Source organism: Epinephelus fuscoguttatus, linkage group LG2, assembly GCF_011397635.1.
Source record: "Epinephelus fuscoguttatus linkage group LG2, E.fuscoguttatus.final_Chr_v1".
Taxonomy (NCBI): domain Eukaryota; kingdom Metazoa; phylum Chordata; class Actinopteri; order Perciformes; family Serranidae; genus Epinephelus; species Epinephelus fuscoguttatus.
The window spans coordinates 7,208,278-7,221,572 of NC_064753.1; the positions used below are offsets into that span (position 1 = coordinate 7,208,278).

Below are 13,295 nucleotides of genomic sequence, written 5' to 3' on the forward strand. Positions count from 1 at the left end.
AGAGTGGGTGTACGTCAAGGTGTTCAAAGGAAGTGGGACCAGCCACGCAGAAAAGGTCCATACAAGGTCATATTAGCTACACCAACTGCCTTGAAAGTTGAAGGTAAGGATGTTTGGTTCCATCTTAACCACTGCTGCAGAGCTAACAACCCAAAGAGGGTGTCGACAGAGAGCACCTCAGAGGAAAACACCCCATCCTCAGTGGCTGATGATGAACCTCATGAGTCGCCACCTGGTAGCCGCAGGGCTGATGATGAGGGTCCAAGCGCAGAGAGAACAGAGAGAGGAGAGAGAGAGAGGCATGAAGAGAGCAGGGAGAAGAAAGCAGCAGCTCAGAAAAGGCGAGGTCAGAAGCATAGAAGGGTTAGACGCAGACCCAGGAGACTCAGACAGAAGCAGAACAGACTCAGGAGACTCAGAAAACAGAGAAGGAACAGCCCAGGAACAGCCCCAATAGACCAGCACAGGGAAAGGTTGAGAGCACAGGCAACATGGGGGGAGGAATTAAAGTGGGAATAATAATACTATTAACCCTATTGCTCATCCTAGTAGGAGTAGAACAGAGTGAAGGGGCAGAACCAGACAGACAAGGCCAGGCACAACTAGGCGAGTGTGCAGTAGCACTAGGGACCATGGCCAAAACAGGGCAAGATACCTTACAGAGAGATCATGCAGTTGACTTACTATAAGTCACATGCTTATGATGGTGTGTTAGTGGAAGGTCCAGGAAATGTTAGGTTGCATGGCCGGTCTATAGGACCACAATGTAGTGTAGAAGGGATGGTGACAGCAAGAGTCTGGTGTCAAGAATGAAAAATGTGCCAATGTAGACACCTGGCACACAGAACCCGTAGAACTGGCTTAGCAATGGATCAAACTAAAACCGAAACCCCCATAGAAGAATCAGAAATATGCCGGTACAAGACACCGAACTAATTAGAAGTACCACATGGAGATCTAATATGTTTTATCAGTGGTTAGAGTACTCTGTCAAGCAGGTAACTAACAGCTCGTGCATAGCCTGCCACAGAAAATTAGGCCTACCTAGAGTTAGGCCCTCCCCATGAATACAGGCGAAGACGGAAACCTGACTTAAGCTTTAGAAAACATACGAAGATTAAGAGACCAACAGGTACAACACTCTAATTGGAACACAAAAACCTCATCAATTCTTGACTGGTTAGAAAAGTTCTCTGTTGGAAAAATCTCCTATGATCTATAGGAGTAATATTTGGACTTGTTATATTCTTTTGATAATTTGTTGCGCCCTTCCCCTAGTACAGATCCTGATAAGAAGGGCCATGAGAACGGCCACGGGACAATTTGTTATGCTGATACAACAGCAGGAAAAGCTCCCCGAGAAAGGCGAATTGTGGAAACTAGATAAACTGTGGGTAAGATCCTATGCACCCAAAAGATTGAACAACGATTTATATGAAACCATGACTGACAATATGGACGTATGTGAGAATATGGCTGATAGTATAAACTTATATGAGCCAATGAAGGGGAACCTGGAAGGGGAATACGAGGTTGTATAGAGGAGAGCCGATTCAGGGTAGGAAATAACCAAATAATTGGCAATAGATTAAGGAAAACCTTGCTGTTACTGTCTTGGGTGATTACTGTCATTTCATTCTTGCCTAACCCCCTACCAACCTCTCACACCCCCAACACACCTGTCTAACAACCAACACACCTGTCTCACTAACACCCAACACAGCTGGCTAAACCACTACCTACCTGTATAACCACCTACCATTTTATCCAGTCCCTTGACACACCTGTGTAAGTCCCACCTACCTGGCTATAAGAACTTGTTTAATCATTTCAGCTTTGCACAGAACAACAACCTAAGAAAAGGATCTTCTCCCATCATGCCTCGGGTGTCGTTCGCCCCTCCCTCACTGTGCTTCACCTTCCTCGCTCTGCTGGACCGCCTCCTCCCCTCTCTTCCCCCCACCGTCCGAGATGTGGACGTGCCCCCTCTGTTTCGGGAGCGCTTCATCCTGTCTGGTTACCGTCCTGTGGGCCTGTCGTGGCGTTGTTACGTCCTCAGCCTCTTCCAAATACACAACGAGACTCTGAACGTGTGGAGCCACCTGGTGGCTGCTGTCTGCGTGGCACTGAGGTTCATAATGTTCACCATCCTGCAAGGAGGGGTACTGATGTGTCCTGTGCTGTTAAGTGTTTGAAAGCTTTGTGTGTGACCTCCTGCTGTCTAACCAATGACCTTCTCAGGGGATCCTGGGTTTTCGGTTGCAGGGTCCTGAAGGTCAGGGGTTTTCTGTGGATGTTTCCTCGCTGCCTTTGGTCCTCTATGTTTTTTCTGCCATCACGTACCTGAGCTGCAGGTGAGCCAAAGAAAATGCTTCAATATTTCCATCTTTAGGTCCAGACTGGTATGTCTATAGGATGGATTGTGATGAAATGTATTTTATCATTTATGATCCTTTCAGGATCAGTTGTATTAACTTGGTGATCATGACCTTTTATCTAAGCACCAACGTTTCAACTAGACCGTCTTCATCAGGGTATGAAGACAGTCTAGTCGAAACATTGGTACTTGAATAAAAGAAATTTTTTTGCATCGAGTCTTAGAGTGTGCGCCTGACATCTTTTTCAAATTTGGATATTTTCGTCAATGGTCAGCACCTCTCCAACCCTGGTGTGCACTCCTCCTCTCTCTTCACATGACCTGTTATCTAGCACCATCATCAGGTCAACATTTGAATGTATCCAGTACTTACCAAATAGGCTACCTGCTGAACTAATAACATTCCCATCAGCCTCAGCTGTACTTTGTGTTTACTGATAATTAGCTATGGTCATAGGCGTTTCTAGCCCATTTTTGGGGATGCTCAAGCACCCCTAAAATTTGAAAGCTTTTTTTAATTTTTTTTTTTTAACTGTATGTCCCTTTTTTTAACAAGCTAGAAGTGTCAAAACCATACAGTTCTTGGTTGAAACATAATATAATATAACACCGCCTCAAAATGGTTTGATCCACCCCATCCCTCCCACCTTTCCCTGACTCGGGCTCTGAGTGCTCTATCTGCACAGAGCAATGCGCTGCCTTCCAGAGTGGGTAAGCAGTAGTGGTGTAAGTACCTGGCTGAAACCAGGATATGTGGCACATTTCTTAACTTCTACCACTCAGTACCAACATATTATTATCATTACCAGTCCTCATTTTTGCTGTATTTAATTGTAGGTCACTGTCTATGTTGTTAGGTAGGAGTTAGCTGATGTTTTTTCTAGCTAGGAAACGTTACAGGTGGTCAGTACCACTGTCCTCTGTTTGAATTGGAATGAAAGAAGCTAGCTGTTGTGTCATGTGCATGTGTTAATATTAAAGCCAAGGTGCTACTGACTAGCTACTAGCTGACTGGATGCCCATTAACATTATAACTCCTATTGTGTGTATTTATTATGATTATTTTGTAGATTTCAAGCACTTTTCTTTTTTGAAGTGTATTTTTATTTTATTTGTATCATATACAGACAAGAAGGAAAAAGGCAGAGACAAACATTGAAAAAGTCAATAACTGTTAATGTGTTAATGTTACATGTTGTGCATTGCATTTCAAATAAAAGTCCAAAAAATAAGTCCAAGGTCCATTTTTGGTATTTTTGGTACTCACTATAGGGGGCTGGTTTACTCCAGAAACATACATACTGTTTATGTGTATGTTGAGGAGCTGCTGTATCAAAATGAGTTATCCTCCCCCAGAAATTAGGGTTACGATATGTTTCTTTTATGATTCCAATCCATTCCTCTTTTGCTGTGGCTCAGCATTTAAATAACCTTTATCAGATTTGATGGTTTAGTCACAGACTTTCCCAAAAAGTGTTGTGCTTTTCTTTCACAAATGTGGGAATGAAATTGCGTTAAAATGTACAAAACAGTGAGATTCATCTTGCCTGGCCGGGCAGCTCTCTGGGTGCTCAGCACCCCTAAACCTCTGATCCTAGAATCGCCCCTGGCTATGGTTAACATGCTAACACTCTAAACTAAAATGGTAGACATGGACACCACTTGCTAAACATCATGTTGGCTTTATCACTGTGAGCATGTTAGCCTTCTGATTTTAGTATTTAGCTCACTGTCCACTGCCCACTGTCCTCTGTTTGAATTGGAATGAAAGAAGCTAGCTGTTATGTCATGTGCATGTGTTAATATTAGAGCCAAGGTGCTACTGACTAGCTAACTGACTGCATGCCCATTAACATTATAATTCCCACTGTGTGTGTGTGTGCGTGTGTGTGTGTGTGTGTGTGTGCGCGCGCTATGGATATAAGATTGTTTTTTTCGGAAAAAAAAAAAAGAGCCAGGCTCAGGTAAGAGTGTAAGATCAAATGGTCTGTCTATCTAGAATGATGTTGTAAGTTGGATCAATGGATCAGTTTATACCTCTTATTAGATATAAAACACATTGTTTGGTTATTTGCCTTTTGGTTGACAGTACAAACAGAGAGAGAGGAGCAGAGAGAGGACTTTATTTATTAGTATTCTTATTAGTATTTTTGGTATTTTTGGTACTCACTATTCACCTTATTTTCAAACACAGAAGTAATGATCAACTTCCGTGTTTTTGTGCGTGACTTCCGGTCAGCCACTTTCCCTTACCGGAGCTAATGGTGCAAGCTAATTTTTTTCAATTTTCAATTGTTTATGTTAGTCAATCAGTTAGTTAGTTAGTCTGTGTATTTTATATAGATAATTGTGCCCACGTTTCCATTTCCTCCCACTGCACTCTGCTCCATCATGCCTGTGGTAACACTGAGCTATAGGTAAAGTTTTTCAGTGTTCCCAAAGAAACAGCAAACTTTCTGGTATTTTGTATTCCCTTTTCATCATCATTTTGTGTTGCCTCTCTAAATTCTATGGTTTTGCGGGTCTGTGAACGCAGTGCAGGCGGAACCCAGAATATTTTATTTCCTCAGCCGCAGAGTTGATAATTGATCAGTCAATCCCGTCAGAGCTGTTCAGATCGATGGACATGGGGAGCGGCTGCTGCAGAGACATGTGAAAGCAAACTTTTAGACTCAGCGCAACCGGTTATGTTTCACTCTCACTGCACCTGCTGTTCCATCTGTGCCCAGGATATGCTCTTGGCTCGTGGTGCAGCGAATAACTGAACAATATACATATGTTTCAACAGTGCTCCTAAGCAGTCCAGCTCCAAATGAGGAAAATCAGTATGTTGCATCAGATGTTGGGCTGCCACAAAAAATTAATGTGTGGGAAACCCTGGTTTGGAGAGCAGAGGACAGGTGATGATTCAGATGAGCAAGCTTAAACACAACATACTATCTTGTGTGGCAGCTGTGGCTCAGGAGGTAGAGCAGGTCATCCACCCACTAATCAGAGGATCAACGCTTTAAGTCTGCATGTCAGAGTATACTTGGGCAAGGCACTGAACCCCAAATTGCTCTCGATGGCTGATCCATAGGTGTATGAGTGTTGTGAATGTTCACCAGAGTAGCAGGTGGCATCTTGTATAGTAACCTTGGCCACGAGTGTATGAATGGGTGTGTGAATGGGTGAATTGGACATGTAATGTAAAAGCACTTTGAGTGGTTGGAAGTTTAGAAAGGCAAATGCAAGTCCATTTACATTAAACACACATAGAGCATGTCATCATGTCATGTTTGTGCACACCTAATGAATCCAGTATTTACTTTCTTTTAGTTCTGTCAGGTTTAACTAATGAACTAATGAAGTGGTGTGTTGCAGTGCTGCGGCTCACCTGTTGCAGTCCCACTCAGAGCACGCTCATTATTCCCTGTTTTTCCTGGACTACGTGGGTGTTGCGGTCTACCAGTACGGCTGCGCTCTGGCTCTGTGCCTGTACAGTTCTGACACCGCCTGGACACAAAGCATGGTGGGACAGGTCAGTTAACCTGTATCAAAGAGCATGGATACCAAGAGGCGAAACTCAATAGAACGCCCCATAGCAACAGACTCGCCCATGGTTTCGTCCTACCACCGCCATTTTGGACTGTCAGCAGACCCGCTTGCATACAAAAACACACAGACAAACTGAAGTATATTGCTATTAATTATGCTTACAGTGCTACTCACCTCGTGATAACTTGGTCACAGCTGCTTTTTTCACGTTTTTGTAAAGCAAAATATAGACTTTTAAAAAAACAAAATGAAGAAAAATGGCCTAGATGGCATCTCTACATATTACATCCACTTATGAGAAGATTAACTTAATTACTCCTTCAAAATCACCCCATATGTGTAAGTATATGGGGCATTCTACCGATTTTGTGCAAAGTGCTGTCCCTTACCAAAAAACAACAAAAATAATAAAATTGAGTATTCAGACATAGATATTTACAAAGATTATGTTATGACCTATTTAAACCCAGGACATAAAATGAAAAAGTATTAAGCTAAATATATGCAAAATCACCATTTACAGGGTACTTTCTATTGGGAAGTAGCTGTCCCAACCCTGACCTCTAAAATTCAATTCATGTGAGTAACATTTAAAACATTTTTCATATTTTTTTTCAAAAGTGTAATTTAAAACATCTTTGTGATTAAGTTTAAACAGAAGTTGAAAGATTTAGATGTATTGTGGGATTCATTTTTAAATTGAGAAACTATGCTAAAAAAATAGTGTCCCTTGTTTTCAAGTCACTACCGAAACACAAGATGTGCTTGTTAGTCATGTGACTGCTAGCATTCTTTAGTTATCCTGAAAAATAGTTAGGAATGTCACTACCGAAACACAAGATGTGCTTGTTAGCCATGTGACTGCTAGCATTCTTTAGTTATCCTGAAAAATAGTTAGGAATGTCACTACCGAAACAGTCACTACCGAAACCTATGGTAAAATTTCAATAGTGACACGATCATTTCAGTAGTGACAAAATGGAATGGTCAGTAGTTAAACCCCATAATTTTGTGGTCCAAAGTCTTGCTCTTTTCTGCTCTGCTCTACCCTGGTCTACTCTACTCTGCTTTACTCTATACTCTTCTCTTCTCTACTCTACTCTGATCTGTCCTACTCTGCTCTACTTTATACTCTACTCTCCTCTACTCTACTCTGCTCTGCTCTGCTCTGTCCTACTCTGCTCTGCTCTGTCCTACTGTGCTCTACTTTGCTCTACTCTACTATACTCTGCTCTGTTCTGTTCTACTCTGCTCTACTTTGCACTAATCTGCTCTACTCTACTATACTCTGCTCTACTATACTCTTCCCTACTCTACTCTACTCTGCTCTACTCTACTATGCTCTACTCTATTCTGCTCTGCTCTACTCTACTATACTCTGCTCTCTTCTATAATCTGCTCTACTCTACTCTACTATGCTCTACTCTACTCTATTCTGCTCTGCTCTACTCTACTATACTCTGCTCTCTTCTATAATCTGCTCTACTCTGCTCTACTATGCTCTACTCTATTCTGCTCTGCTCTGCTCTGGTCTACTCTATTCTGCTTTACTCTACTATACTCTGCTCTATTCTGTACTCTACTATGCTTTACTCTGGTCTACTCTATTCTATTCTGCTCTGCTCTGCTTTACTATACTCTGCTCTATTCTATAATCTGCTCTACTCTACTCTGCTCTACTCTATTCTGCTCTGCTTTGCTCTATTCTACTATGCTCTGCTATACTCTGTACTTTGCTCTACTCTGCTCTACTCTGCTCTCTTCTACTCTGCTCTACTTTGCACTACTCTGCTCTACTCTGCCCTTCTATACTCTTCTCTTCTCTACTCTACTCTACTCTGCTCTACTCCATTATGCTCTGCTCTACTCTACTCTACTCTATTCTGCTCTGCTCTACTCTACCATACTCTGCTTTACTCTATAATCTGCTCGACTCTGCTCTACTCTACTCTGCTCTGCTCTGATCTACTCTATAATCTACTCTACTCTTCTCCACTCTGCTCTACTCTATTCTGCTCTACTCTGCTCTGTTCTTCTCTACTCTGCTCTGTTCTACTCTGCTCTACTCTATTCTGCTCTGCTCTGTTCTGCTTTACTCTACTTTGCTCTACTCTATTCTGCTCTACTCTGCTCTACTCTACTTTGCTCTTCTCTGTTCTACTCTATTCTGCTCTACTTTGCTCTATTCTACTATACTCTTCTCCACTCTACTCTACTCTACTCTACTCTACTCTACTCTGCTCTGCCCTCTCAAAAATTAAATTGTTTTATTGACCACAAAACATTTGTCTTTGAATTTGTAATTCCCACCATAAGGCATTCATTTGAGGAAATATGATGCAACCTTAAAAACAGTGTAATGGTCACTACCGAAACAGGACAGTCACTACCGAAACACTGCAGTCACTACCGAAACACTGGGTGTTTTGTAAAAAATAAAGTATATTGACTTATCAACTAAAGTATCATGGTGCTAATCAGTTACATTTATGTTCTGTTTCATCAATTATTAACTCTGAAATCAATCTGATCAGCGTTATGCATTTTACAAAGAAAGACTGCATTTAGATTTTGAAGAATTCTATAATTTGAACTTCGAAATTTGATATGATTTAATATTAATTTTTTAATTGTGAAAACCTTTGGTCAAAATTTGTAAAAATATAAATCTTTAGACAAGGGAAGGAACAAGCCTAACAGGTTGATATATATTTCTTTATATAATATAATACTATATGTTTCGGTAGTGACAAATTTTGGGAGAGGAAAAACATTCCAAAACAGTCTGAAAATACACAGGTACAATATATATAGGGACAAAGTTTTGGAAATAAAACATACAAAATTTCAAAATACTTCCAGCCTAACTTTGCACACATTTGGTAGAATGCCCCATATATATATATATATGTGTGATATATGCGTTTTCTTTATTTTCATGACTATTTACATTGTAGATTCTCACTGAAGGCATCAAAACTATGAATGAACACATGTGGAGTTATGTACTTAACAAAAAAAGGTGAAATAACTGAAAACATGTTTTATATTCTACTTTCTTCAAAATAGCCACCCTTTGCTCTGATTACTGCTTTGCACACTCTTGGCATTCTCTCCATGAGCTTCAAGAGGTAGTCACCTGAAATGGTTTCCACTTCACAGGTGTGCCTTATCAGGGTTAATTAGTGGAATTTCTTGCTTTATCAATGGGGTTGGGACCATCAGTTGTGTTGTGCAGAAGTCAGGTTAATACACAGCCGACAGCCCTATTGGACAACTGTTAAAATTCATATTATGGCAAGAACCAATCAGCTAACTAAAGAAAAGCGAGTGGCCATCATTACTTTAAGAAATGAAGGTCAGTCAGTCCGGAAAATTGCAAAAACTTTAAATGTGTCCCCAAGTGGAGTCGCAAAAACCATCAAGCACTACAACGAAACTGGCACACATGAGGACCGACCCAGGAAAGGAAGACCAAGAGTCACCTCTGCTTCTGAGGATAAGTTCATCCGAGTCACCAGCCTCAGAAATCGCAAGTTAACAGCAGCTCAGATCAGAGACCAGATGAATGCCACACAGAGTTCTAGCAGCAGACCCATCTCTAGAACAACTGTTAAGAGGAGACTGCGAATCAGGCCTTCATGGTCAAATAGCTGCTAGGAAACCACTGCTAAGGAGAGGCAACAAGCAGAAGAGATTTGTTTGGGCCAAGAAACACAAGGAATGGACATTAGACCAGTGGAAATCTGTGCTTTGGTCTGATGAGTCCAAATTTGAGATCTTTGGTTCCAACCGCCGTGTCTTTGTGAGACGAAAAGGTGAACGGATGGATTCCACATGCCTGGTTCCCACTGTGACGCATGGAGGAGGAGGTGTGATGGTGTGGGGTGTTTTGCTGGTGACACTGTTGGGGATTTATTCAAAATTGAAGGCACACTGAACCAGCATGGCTACCACAGCATCCTGCAGCGACATGCCATCCCATCCGGTTTGCGTTTAGTTGGACGATCATTTATTTTTCAACAGGACAATGACCCCAAACACACCTCCAGGCTGTGTAAGGGCTATTTGACCAAGAAGGAGAGTGATGGAGTGCTGCGGCAGATGACCTGGCCTCCACAGTCACCGGACCTGAACCCAATCGAGATGGTTTGGGGTGAGCTGGACCGCAGAGTGAAGGCAAAGGCCAACAAGTGCTAAACACCTCTGGGAACTCCTTCAAGACTGTTGGAAAACCATTTCAGGTGACTACCTCTTGAAGCTCATGGAGAGAATGCCAAGAGTGTGCAAAGCAGTAATCAGAGCAAAGGGTGGCTATTTTGAAGAAAGTAGAATATAAAACATGTTTTCAGTTATTTCACCTTTTTTTGTTAAGTACATAACTCCACATGTGTTCATTCATAGTTTTGATGCCTTCAGTGAGAATCTACAATGTAAATAGTCATGAAAATAAAGAAAACGCATTGAATGAGAAGGTGTGTCCAAACTTTTGGCCTGTACTGTATATATATATATATATATATATATATATATATATATACACACACATATATGTATATATATACATACAGTATATGTATTGGTAGATTGGCTTATGGGGTGATTTTGAAGGAGTAATTAAGTTAATCTTCTCATAAGTGGATGTATATATAAATGTTATCTTCCCTCCAAAACTGGCATATTAAATTGATATTAAAACACTTAGCTAAAACTTAGCCTACACCTCAGGAGTTCTTACCTGTCGGGATCCTTCGGGAAACGGTGGAAGGTGCGGGGTGTTCCACTGATAGTTGTTGCAGTTAATTGCACTACACTATTTTCTTTTTCTTTTTCTTTTTCCTCCTCTCTCCTTGACATCTTGCATGTTGTCTGGGCGCAACAGTCCAAGCTCAACAGTCCAAAATGGCGGCAGCGCCCATAGTGGCTGTTGGCAAAAATTCTGGTATCTTGGTACTCTTGGTATCCATGCTCTTTGCCTGTATTACATCGACCCTCTGGCAATGTGTTCAGATGTACTGATGATGTCATTTCTCAAAGGTCTTCCTCCCAGCCGCTGCCCTCCTTGCCTGGATATCCTGCACCACCTGCTGTTATGCGAAGCTTCGTTTCCGGCGGCCGTACCCGCTTCACAGGAAGCTCTGCCAGGTGCTGCCTATGGGCGTGGCCTACCTGCTGGACATCAGCCCCATCGCACATCGCCTTGCCACCCAGAGTTGGACAAGCAACTCTGCACTGACACTGCACTTCATGCAGGTGATGTTTTTTACTCACTCAGCAGTTCATTGACTTTATTATTGTAGTTATTTAATATCCAATTATCTATTAATAGATAGTTAGTACATTTACATGCACACACAGTTAGAACCAGGTCACACAGGTAATCAGAGAACTAGTTTACATGCACATGTAGTATTTTGGGGGGGGGGGCATGTGCCCCCAAGAATCTGATTGGCCACCCTTGGTACCACCCCGCTAGCCTGTGGGTCTGAAGCTGAAAAATTAATTATCATTAGAAATAATAGATTGTAGGGCGGCACGGTGGTGTGGTGGTTAGCACTCTCGCCTCACAGCAAGAGGGTTGCCAGTTCGATCCCGGGCGTGGGAGCCCTTCTGTGTGGAGTTTGCATGTTCTCCCCGTGTCAGCGTGGGTTCTCTCCAGGCACTCCGGCTTCCTCCCACAGTCCAAAGACATGCAGATTGGGGACTAGGTTAACTGGTAACTCTAAATTGTCCGTAGGTGTGAATGTGAGCGTGAATGGTTGTTTGTCTCTATGTGTCAGCCCTGCGATAGTCTGGCGACCTGTCCAGGGTGTACCCTGCCTCTCGCCCGATGTCAGCTGGGATAGGCTCCAGCCCCCCCGCGACCCTCAAGAGGATGAAGCGGTTAGAAGATGAATGAATGAATAATAAATAATATTATATAATAATAATAGATTGTAATTATTCATCATTTAGTATTCACATTAAATGTCTATTCATAGTTTTTGCTACCCTACAGTTTTGCAGCATCATTCATCTATGTTGAGTTTTGCCTTTTTCACACTTCTCTACAGTTTCTATATGTAGTACTTTGAAATATACGTCAAAACACAGCTTTTAATGGAACTAAGGCAAATATGGTGAATGATGGTGGTCCATCTAGGAGGATGAGAGGAAATAATGTTCCGTAGCAGCAGGTGGTGGTAGTCTGTATTTGCCATTCAAAAGGAAAACTGGAAGACCAGTAGGATTGATTCAAGACACTAGTTAGCCAGTTAGCACATTAACAACAACAGCAAACAGTCGACTTGGTGTGTCAGGGCCTTAAGAGATCATTTACACAGGGATCGCACAGCACCAATAACTTCTTAAATGATTTCAATCTTTGGCACCAGGATCTGTACTTTCTGTACTTTCTTAACTGCCTAATCTGGTGATGATCTTTCTGTGTGAGGTGAGAACAAGTTTTGGCCAGTGAAAAAAAAAATAATCTGAAAGCACACACACACACACACACACACACACACACACACACACACACACACACACACACACACACACACACACATTATATAGCAATTATGAGTTTCTAGTTTCACTTAAATCTAGTCTCCATCCTGAGATTTTCACTACAATTGTCTGAATATAAAAACAAACTCAAAAACACAATGGTGTTCTATGATCCTTGGAAGATAGAATGGGACAGTTCTAATCAAGTAAATATTAATTAATGTAAATGAAAGTGACAGTAATAATGGAGAAACATTTTATTGTGCTACAGTGGAAGTTACGGTTGACTGCACAAACAGGTGCTGCAGCTTTTCACTGAGCTCCCAATTAGTTTCTCATTCCTACATCTATCTGTCAGGCTGTCCTCTGCCCCACTATGACTGAAACAGACATGGGAACATATTTGGAGTCACACTTGATGGTTAGACAACATTTTCTAGACCTGTTGCTGAGGGTAAGTTCATGTAAACATGCAGCAGGTCAGTAATCAGATTTCTCCCAAACTGTCTTTCATCATTTCTCCACCAGGTGGTGCTGTTTCTGCTGTCAGCTTTCTTTTTCTCTTGCCCCATTCCCGAGCGCTTCTCCTCAGGACGCTATGACATTGTCGGTCACAGCCACCAGCTCTTCCACATTCTGCTGTCCTTCTGCACACTGGCCCAGCAGGAGGCGCTGTTCCACGACTTTCTTTGGCGACGCCCAGCACTGGTCAGGGAGTTTGGACAGGAGCACCTCCTGCTGGCCTGCACCTCATTCCCCTGCCTGACACTCTGCTGCATGATGACAGCACTCACCATGAGGAGGCGAGCTCAAGCTCAGTTTACAAAAGAGCAAAGATAGAAGAAGAAGAAGAAGAAGAAGAAGAAGAAGAAGAAGAAGAAGGAGGAGGAGG

At 42.1% G+C, this 13,295-nt stretch overlaps 1 protein-coding gene across 3 annotated transcripts; it reads left to right on the forward strand.

Moving 5' to 3' along the window:
* The first annotated feature begins 1,613 nt into the window (after nt 1-1,613).
* On the forward strand, nt 1,614-13,294 carry LOC125901179 (membrane progestin receptor beta-like). 3 transcript variants are annotated; one of them, XM_049596686.1, is made up of 5 exons: nt 1,614-2,162; nt 2,242-2,354; nt 5,741-5,897; nt 10,952-11,167; nt 12,932-13,294. In XM_049596686.1, the coding sequence occupies exons 1-5, from the start codon at nt 1,878-1,880 to the stop codon at nt 13,241-13,243; spliced, it is 1,083 nt and encodes a 360-aa protein (XP_049452643.1). In that variant the 5' UTR covers nt 1,614-1,877; the 3' UTR covers nt 13,244-13,294. The 3 variants fall into 3 exon arrangements, with proteins under 3 accessions (XP_049452643.1, XP_049452652.1, XP_049452663.1); XM_049596695.1 differs by having other exon boundaries at nt 5,741-5,888; XM_049596706.1 differs by having other exon boundaries at nt 2,266-2,354.
* Nucleotide 13,295: the final 1 nt, after the last annotated feature.

What these genes read in the sequence shown, in the direction of transcription:
- LOC125901179 (XM_049596686.1), top strand. Translation starts at nt 1,878, where the DNA reads ATGCCTCGGGTGTCGTTCGCCCCTCCCTCACTGTGCTTCACCTTCCTC. An exon ending in TCACCATCCTGCAAGGAGGG is followed by an intron (nt 2,163 to 2,241) that starts GTACTGATGTGT and finishes TGACCTTCTCAG; the next exon opens with GGGATCCTGGGTTTTCGGTT. An exon ending in TGACACTGCACTTCATGCAG is followed by an intron (nt 11,168 to 12,931) that starts GTGATGTTTTTT and finishes TTTCTCCACCAG; the next exon opens with GTGGTGCTGTTTCTGCTGTC.